General features: G+C 32.5%; 1 protein-coding gene across 2 annotated transcripts; it reads right to left on the minus strand.

Annotated features, from left to right (window-relative positions):
• Nucleotides 1-2,034: 2,034 nt before the first annotated feature.
• LOC117121452 lies at nt 2,035-8,880 on the minus strand. Of its 2 annotated transcripts, XM_033266667.1 has the most exons (3): nt 8,780-8,880; nt 5,717-6,074; nt 2,035-2,578 (listed from the first exon to the last, which is right to left on the minus strand). In XM_033266667.1, the coding sequence occupies exons 2-3, from the start codon at nt 6,030-6,032 to the stop codon at nt 2,532-2,534; spliced, it is 363 nt and encodes a 120-aa protein (XP_033122558.1). In that variant the 5' UTR covers nt 6,033-6,074; nt 8,780-8,880; the 3' UTR covers nt 2,035-2,531. The 2 variants fall into 2 exon arrangements, with proteins under 2 accessions (XP_033122558.1, XP_033122557.1); XM_033266666.1 differs by lacking the exon at nt 2,035-2,578 and having other exon boundaries at nt 2,911-6,074.
• Between the last annotated feature and the right edge of the window lie 1,329 nt (nt 8,881-10,209).

Consider the following 10,209-nt stretch of genomic DNA (forward strand, 5'->3'; position numbering starts at 1 on the left):
TTCATCTTACCCACAAAGGAACCATTATTCTGAATATTTTATAATAATATCAATACGTCAACTCTTCAACTGTGTTGACTTGAGAACAAAAATTGTTTGTTCACTTTCTCAGATCAAAATGTTTAAAAACGAAAATCTCTCTTCTCTGTATCACTCCTTTTTTACATTAATTACTGGAAGCCCAATATTCACTTATACTAAAGACAACCCTAAAATATTTTATTTTAATTATAATAGTGCCAATTCCGGATCTATTAGACGATTGGCCTTAAATATTTCTCGTCTCAACACAAGCCATGTTTGGGCTGAGGGGGTACACAATGGACTCTCATGCAATCTATCAAACATAGGTCATCGTTTTAAAAACGTATTAAACATATCTGGCCTTTAACTATAATTTTTAACATAAAAATAACGGTAAAAAGTAAAGATCGACGTTTCGACTCCTTCATGGTGTCATTTTCAAGATCAAATGATGAAGTAAAAAATATACAGCAACTATAATCAATATAAAAAGCTAATCTACAATGTCAAAGTTCATAACAGTGGGATATTAATCCCTGTGTTAGATAAAAAGCTTTGCTTTGTCAGAGCCACATTGTTTATTCAGACTGGGTTTTAATTGTCTAATAAATAGCATTTCATGAATGAGACAGTCAAATTTGTTCCAACATTTCTTTAAAATGCTGAAACATGACTCAATACTGCTTCGGCTGATATGATGGTCCTTAGCATGTTGTCCTAACAGAAATCTTTTATGTTCAGTTTTTACGTCGAACTTTATCTAGATATACCCGTCTTGAAACATGATACGATAATCCCCTAATTGCGTTCGATGCCAAGTTAGAGCCAGATAAACAGCCAGCCAGTTTCAGGCCGTCGACGTCACACGGTGGAAAGCTTGTTTCATAAAACATCTACTGTATTTTACGAACCTCTAGTACCAAGTGGTATTCGTTAAAAAAATTGTAAACTACTGTAGAGAAAGTGTGAGTTTCCACTACCTAACCTAGCCGACCAGTACGAACCAACGACAGTGCAGCAGCGTGTTCCATCGCAATCTAAGTAAGTACTGTAGTAGATTCTCTAGGCCCTAGCTAAATTTACTTTCGATAAAAAAGGAATTATTTTAATGACTAGCTAGCATTCTTCCATTTAACAAAATATTGTTTTAATTTTCATTAAAACGTCTGTTACTTTATGGACCTTTCTGTCCTGTTTTTTAGTGTTTAGATCGCTCAATTGTGTTGTTTACATGCACTTCGCGAAAATCTAGCTTCGCGGTGTCAAACAAGTTGCTGACTTCCACACACTTTTTTATTTCGTCATCGTAAACATGTGCGCTCATTTTAACGACTGGCGTTGGTGATAGTTCGTTGAAACTGAATTAATAGCGACTATTATAGCAGAAATGGAAAAGATTGAATTGTCAATAAATAAATAAATACAACAAATCTGATTTTATTATTAAGAAAAATATACATTATCACTTTGAAAAATGTACGGACTTTTTAACGTTATTACTTGGTCGATGATGCAAAGGGCAAAGGTCATTGGTAATATCGACTATTCGTAAAACGGACGTTTGCTTGGTTTTTACCCATAATATTACAAATAATTTCTGAAAACCAGACTAATGAGACTACTTCGATGCTGTTGTTAGCATTGTTGGAGTACGTTGTCGCCAGCCAGAAGATGATATGGTGGTACAATACAACAACGCTGGCTTAGATGCCTACGTTACGTAATCGTGTCCTTGTAATCCTAGCCGACTTTACCGTTAAGCAAGTTAATTTACCGTTATTCTAGTAAAGTTAAGTCACTTAACTTAAATCACTTAAGCCTTTTATCTAGCTATAATTGAGTGGGTCACGTCGAACTTTTAACTAGTTAAGTGGATGTATATCTAGATAAAAGTTCGACGTGAACCAGGCTAATGAGACAGTCAAATTTGTTCCTACATTTCTTTAAAATGCTGAAACATGACTCAATACTGCTTCGGCTGATATGATGGTCCTTAGCATGTAGTCCTAACAGAAATCTTTTATGTTCAGCAATACGTTGGTAGAGGTGTCGGTTTGTGTATCCGACATAACTTGCACCACACAAGTCACATTTAAATCTGTACACAACACACTGCTGATTTATGATTGTAGGTTTTCTTTCTGTTTTCTTAATTTCATTACTTATTTTTCTGCGTGTGAAAACAGGAAAAATGTTTTGGTCTATTTTGTTGCTTAGTTGGCGTAGTTGACGCTTAACTGAGTTGGCAGATTTCTGGTCTTTGAATGGTAAAATAATTCGGATGGGCATTTCCTTCTCATCGGCTTCACTATTACTGAATTTATTATCAGTCTCTAGAGTTGACTTAAACATTTGAATTGTGGATGTGATGAGGTCATCTGTGTATTCAAGGCGTTTGAAAATCCTTCTTAGGTTATCACATTCCTCGTTGAATAAGTGGCTGGATGATGGTAGTTTGTAGGCCCGATTCAACATGGTAATTAAAAGTGTCTTCTTGTGCTTATTGTCTACATGGCTTCTATAGTGTAGAAGTAATCCTGTGTCTGATGGCTTTCTATAAATGATAATAGAATACTTAGTAATTAGCATTCCTAGGAAAGGAATAGAATTGTTCACAGCAGTTTCCATAGCGAAGTTTATGGCAGGATGAATGTTGTTGAGCAAGTCAAGAAATTGCATGGCAGATTCTGTGTTAGGCATAAATACTAGAGTATCATCAACGTATCGCTTGTAATATTTCGGCATTTGATTGCTAGATTCAAGGCGTTCCTCTATATTGCACATGAATGCATTATAATTTAATACTGTAATTCATTCATTTTTCTCAAACATGTATATTTACAATAACAGTTAAAAAAAAGAAAGATCAAGAAATTATTTTCCATTTTCATATCACTTTAATTTGTATCTTTTCTAATTAGTGAGTAAATAATAATATATTAAAGCCGACTACAGTAGCAAGTTATTCGATTGATAACTGTAAAAATGTGTTAAAAAACAATACATAGATATGTGAGAAATTTTCTTTTAAACAAACCAGATGAATACTTTCAAATAATTTGTGATGCTCCATTTCTATGTTTAAATTTTGTTTATATTACATTTCATAGGCCTACAATACATTAATTACTGTAAATATCTGCAAATACAAAGAGTATACAGTATATATATAATATAAGAACATGAAAACATATCAGTTCGTTCTGGTAATATTTATGAAACACATTTGTTTGATATGAATTTCTAAGATTGGTATTGTATATTTACATAATAACTTAATGTGCCAATTTGGTCTACAAAGCAGTGCACTGTTATGCTAAAAGTCATATTTTATAACAGGCCCATATATTTGTTAACGCATTCAATTAATATAAATTTCTAAGATTGGTACCATATAACTAGGCCTACTTACATAAGTACCCAATATAATTTTCAATTTGTTCTAAAAAAAAAAAACACTTGTTTTCTTATCCATGCTAAAGTTACGCCAAGCCTTCTACAGGAGCGTACCCGCTTGATTTTCAAAATGTTGTCACAGACAGGCATATTTTAAAAACCCGTTTCAATCATTAACACAAGTTGGGCCTGATAATTGCGGCATGGGCCGATTGTCGTGGAGTATCTTGGGCAAGAAATAATATAAATTAATATTTACTAACATATATTCGCCTGTGTTACTACATTTACACAATTATCTATTACTTGTAACTAGGTTTTTCCACAACCCACATTTAAATAGACATTTCATCGATTATAGATCCAACGAAAGTATATAAATCATAACGATGGTGATAACTCTGTGTAATATGATCATGCATGCTCTTTGTTTTTTGTTAATGTAATCAAGATGTTACATTTTGATTGACAAAATCGATTGCTGCTTATCGTTTATGTCACAAGAGATCCATAAATTGGTGGTGCTATGTAAACCAAAATGAAATATCTAAAAATGGAATAGAATCAAAAGAAAACTTCTGAGAATATAGTAACGGTATTATCAAAGCGTTAGTTAATTAGCGAGGACATATTCCGCTCTAATTATAATTAAATAATTTACTCATTCTTGTCGAACATGTACATTTAAAATAACAATGAAATAAAATAAGATTACATCTTATTTCTATCATTAATTTATTTATATCTTTTCTAATGGTTTCTTTAGCAAGTGAATTACTTATTACGGTATACTATTGTAGCAGTGTATCAATTGATAAGCTTAAATTGGTAATGAAACACTACATTGTTATCATGCTAAAATGTTTATTTTTAAAATTGTATTTATTCTATATACATTACATTCAATTACTATAAATTTCTCCAATTAAAACGTTTATTTATATACAGTTAGTACCCAAAAAATACACCATTTTGTTCTGGAAAATACGGTTAATCATTTTAAAAGATACATTTTTTATATTTCGTTCGTTTTACACATTCATTGGATATAAAGTTTCTGAGATTGGTATTGTATATTTACATATGAACTTAATGTGCAAATTGGTCTACAAAGCAGTACACTGTTATGCTAAAAGTTACATTTTTATAAACTATTTGTTTACGCATTTAATTAATATAAATTTCTGAAATTTGGTATCTGTATTTACGTAACAACCCATAAATATCAATTCGTGCTATAAAACACTGTTTCCTTATCTATGCTAAAGGTACACCAAACCGTCAGCCAGAGAGTACTCCACTTGTTTTTCAAAATGTTATCACAGACGTATGGAAAACATGTTTCAATAATAGTAAAGCCGAAGCGAGAAATAAGTTTTATCTGAAACCCAAAGGCATCTATTTCTGCAAAAAATACTGCAAGGAGTATCCGCGAGTTTGTTCCCTTTGTCAATGTTTTTAATAAAGGTTCCATCTTCATTAAACAGTAGTAGTTTTCTGTAACAACCAATAATGATTTTACCGCGTTCATCAATGGCGATGGCATAGGGATAACGCAACTTTCTATTGTTTTCAATAAAAACTTCAGCCTTACCTTCCTTATCAAACTTTACCACCTTTTCGTCTCCATATGAAAGGACTAACATATCCCCCTTTTTTGTCATAGCGATTCCATGTGGTTTTGATAGTCTTATATCCTTATAATTTTTACCTTCAAATTTTTCTAGCAATTCACCTTTCATGGAAAAACACAATACACAATGTTTTCCATAATCGGGAACATAGATCTTATCGTCATGCGATACTATCTTGCCAAGGACAGACTCAATCTTATCGCATTGAACTTCCAGCCAGTTCTCTTTTCTGTAAATCCAAAGTTTTTTCATATATTCATCATAACATACAATCGACAAATCTCCCTCAACATTCACACAGCATAAACTTGTGAACTGGCAGGACATGTGGCCGTATATCGTACCAATGAGTTCTCCTTTTAGCGTGAACTTTGCAATTTCATTAATCCCCCCACAAGCATAAACTGTATCATCTACAATATCAAACATATATAAATGGGTATCCTTTTTCCCTCTGAATATATTAGGACGTTCTTGCAAGCCTTGCTTGACTGATTTTACTTTCAAAGGTGTCTGGCTGATTTGTGCATCATTTACATATCCACACAGCTCCCATTCACCCTCTTTATCACAGCATCCAGACAGGTCGTAAGTGCCATCATGATTGTCCTTTACGCTAATGTTTTCCTCATATCCTGGAAATGATAGTGATGTGAGCTTACCTGCTATCTTCAAATCTTTGTCATATTCAGCTTTACAGTGGCAATTTTCTGTTGTTAACGTGACAACAAACTTGTCTTGAATTAATACGTGCTCGGTGACGTTACTTGCATCAAGTATTGAATGATCCACAGAAAGGCGTTGTTTTGAAGTAGGCACCTTATTAGCGCCAGCATAACATACTGTGCACTTGAGAGTTTGGTCATCGTTATACATCTTTTGAAGACATTTTGGACAGAATGAGTGCATGCATTTCAGCTGTAGTCCACAATCGCTGCTTTTGCACTCTAAGCACTCTGTAGATTGCGCTTTTGCCATTGTACTTTTAACTGTCACAGACCGATCCAAATGCTGCACTTTCTAAAAAAAAAAACAAAAAAAAAACATAGAAAATTACATAAACTGGTATACCTGCCAATCATAAAAGTAAGGCTTGTACCAGATCTTTGACTGTTATCGAAGTCTTTTTACCGTCTCTGTTTATTACCATTATTCTACCGGTTCAGCCACATTTTTTTCAAAGAATGCACTATTACTATTATTATTACTATTATTATTACTACTATTATTACTATTATTATTACTATTATTATTGTTATTAATATTATTATTACTATAATTATTGTTATTATTATTATTATTATTATTATTATTATTATTATTATTATTATTCAGGTCTATCTAATACTGTATTAGGCATAGGGCCTAGACCGTGCTTAGACTGTTATCACCTCATCCGAAATTTAGCACCCCTTTCCTCAACTTTTTCAAACACATAATTCTTATATTACATACTGTAACTATATTACATCACTAATTATCACACACCTGGCAAAACAAATCTTTAGGCCTATAGTGTCAAATCACAGCTGAAAAAAAAGCCACTCGCTCCTTTTTTTTCTATACACAGACACTTTATTTCCTCGAATTCTTTTCAGTTTCGATTAAAGTGCGTTTCCTTACTAGAGGTAACTGTTTGCATAAAAAAGTTCTTAAAGCGCATGTTTGACCTAGATCAACATCTAAACATGTGATCATGCATCATTGAAAGTGTCGATAAAGCCTTATTTTTATTCTCACACTGATGTATTATAATCCTATAAATAACAGTAGGTAGGCCTATTGTAACCACGTTCCAATGGATTAAACATTAAGCAAATACGCAACCTCATAGGGCATTTTGTATATTCACTCTTCCAGGTACCCACTTGCACCCTTGGATGGAGAGCGAAAATGAAAATAAAGTGCCCTTTTGTCAACCAGTCAAGAGATATCTAACACATAATTATTATATAATATTATATATGGGGTAGCAACAATCTAACATTAATGCTAGTTTATTACAATAATTATGATTAACAAATACATAGCCTATACATGCTAAGCAAATTATTGCTTATTTATATAGCTACAATAGATACCCCTTTTAGGGTTAAAGGAATATTCCGTTTCTGATTAGGAAAATGAGACAAAGTGACACAGATTTTTGTTTAATCAATGGGGATCAATAAAAAATCTATACAGTATAATTCACATATAATTGTAGCAACTGACCAAGAAGAATTTTCATCAACAAAGAATCATCCATCAACAACAACTGAGCACGGCTTCATTATCCTATGAAGGAGTGCCCTCAGCCTAAATACATTAACACTAACCAGATCTATCATCGCGGATATTTAAATTGTGAAATTTTATATCAGCAATTAACGACTTCTAACAAAATGTTTTTACAGACTTAGCATCAACTACAATAACATCCGTATTTTAACATCAACATCTTAAAAACCCTTTGTACACTGGTCATTTTCACGTTATATCTTTGTAACACTGGGCCTATTTGTACCTTTATTATTGTATCCTTAACTTCGTTTTTCTTCTGGTTTAATCTTTTTAACAATGATTTCTTAATATAATTCTATTTATAAGCTTTTGCGTATTTTATGGAGATTTTTAAACTTTTGTTTGGTTTCAAATGAATTTCTGTTCTTTTTATTGAACATTATAAAAACTATCTTGAATCTTAGTCCTTTAAAGCTCCCTTTGAATTTTTTTCATCATCATACCATTTGCGCCAATCTCTTCGTACATTTTCATCAATGTAATGTTGTCGTCTGCCGTCTTCATAATCATTGTCTTTCGTCCACTGAATGTTTAGTATCAAATACTTATTTCGTAAATGTGTATATTCGTATTGATTAAGAATAGAAAACAGATATTTTAGGAAATAAAAAAGGAAATAGCAGATGCAATATAAGCGGATTGGATTCTTAATAAATTGGTACAGCGAAATTCGACAATTATTTGATAGCAGTACTAGAATAAGAATCAATAAAAATAATAAAAATCATCAACAATAATAAGGCAAATATTTCAAATTAATAATAATAATAATAATAATAATAATAATAATAATAATAATAATAATAATAACAGTAATAATAATAATAATAAATCGAAGATGTATATACTGTATTATCAGAAGATTCAAGACCCGAACAATTTATTGAATATTGAACTTCTATATGTCATGAATTTCATAAAAAATACTTTATAATTTCTTAAATAATAGAACAATCAAAATTATAAAGTCAATACACAGGTCTTCCTATAATGAAAGACCCCTCCAATTAAGGACCACTTTTCTGTAGTCCAAAATTAACAAATGTCTTTTATTTTTATTATTTTAATGAGAGACCAAAGCTACTAAAGACCATGAAAACCCTGGTCCTAAAAATGTTCTTTAATTGGAGGGAGATGTTAAGGTAGGATTTTTTATTTATCTATAACGACCCTTTAATTTCACTAAAGTTTAGGGTTTTGTTAAAGCAGGTCCACCAATTCAGATTCATGCAAAATCATGGGAACAATAATCATGGTCTATTATTATTCTCATTAATAGGCTAGGTTTATCTAATACTTGAGTGGGTATAGGGCTTAATCCAGACATGCTTAGATTGTTATCACTTCATCAGAAATTTGGCACGTCTTCCATCAAAACTTCTTCAAACACAGAACTCTAAATATTATGGACCGTAAAGATTGTATCACTAATGATCACATACCTGTCAAAAACAACTTTTATGAGGCCTAGATTATCAATTTACAGCTGCAAAATGGCCGCTTACTCCTTCTTTCTGTACAAAAACCATTAATTAGTTCTTCGTATTCCTTTTCAGTTCAGTGTAAAAGGCGTTTTCTCTCTCACGGTCACTGGGTAGACCTAGCCAATCAACATCTTAAAATGTGATGACGCAGCATTGAAAGCATCGATAAAGCCTTATGTTATTCACACACTAATATTATTATTATTATTATTATTATAAACCTAAAATAACAATAATGGTAGGTCTATTGTAACCCTGTTCGTATTCCTTTTCAGTTCAGTGTAAAAGGCGTTTTCTCTCTCACGGTCACTGGGTAGACCTAGCCAATCAACATCTTAAAATGTGATGACGCAGCATTGAAAGCATCGATAAAGCCTTATTTTATTCACACACTAATATTATTATTATTATTATTATAAACCTAAAATAACAATAATGGTAGGTCTATTGTAACCCTGTTCAAATGGTTTAAACATGAAGCTCATAATATGCAGCTATCTGGGAAATATTGAGTAACGTTGCAGCAGGTAATTAGGGAATTTTTGTATATTAACTCTACCAGGTACCCACAGTTGGTTGGAGAGCGACAATGGGAATAAATTGCCGTTGCCAGAGGACAATGTGAAATGTACAGCAAGGAGTCGAATCCCCGACCTCATTGAGAGCCCTAACTGCAACCATTGTATCAACCATTTAGGACCAGGTAGTGCGAATTATTGCATGGTATACATGCAAGGGCGTCTGATCCGTTGTGAAAAGTGGGGGGACAAATTGCAAAATAAAGAAGCCTTGGCTGGGGCCAGGGGGCCTCCCAGAGCCACATGGGGTCCAGGGGTGAAGTCCTAGGAAGCTCTGGCGTCTATATAATTATTTTAAGGAATGCAATTAAAATTTATTTTCACACTACATTTACAAAATACAGTGATGGATCCAGAAATTCGAAATTTGAGCAACTACCATGTATTGGTAGGCATTTTTTTTAAATGGGCCCCCACTCGACAGTGATTTAGTGTTGGGGTGTCCTGTCTGATGTTCTTTTGTAATTGCTCTTTGCTGTTTCTGTTTTTGTAAATTTAAATGTTTTAAGACAATAGATGAAATGAAGAGGAAAAATGACAAAAACAAACCAAGAATACAATTCGGTGATACACATTTTTTTCTGTTTAGATATCTATCTTGTGTTTCTAGTACCTTTGGTGTAAAAACAAAATCATAGAATTCATCGCGGTCCTCGAAATGGCAATACATACAAGTTGAATATGCCTTTTGCACAATAATTGAAAAAATATCAACAAACCGTGCACGAATTTAAAATTAGTTCACGCTTTGGGATAGAAAAATAACATTTTGATGACATCACTATTGACCTTTAATACTAATTAGGCCTA

This window comes from Anneissia japonica, unplaced genomic scaffold (assembly GCF_011630105.1).
Source record: "Anneissia japonica isolate Jap-2015-1 unplaced genomic scaffold, ASM1163010v1 scaffold41793_len627382_cov181, whole genome shotgun sequence".
NCBI classification, from domain to species: Eukaryota; Metazoa; Echinodermata; class Crinoidea; order Comatulida; family Comatulidae; genus Anneissia; species Anneissia japonica.

What these genes read in the sequence shown, in the direction of transcription:
- LOC117121452 (XM_033266666.1), bottom strand. Translation starts at nt 6,032, where the DNA reads ATGGCAAAAGCGCAATCTACAGAGTGCTTAGAGTGCAAAAGCAGCGAT.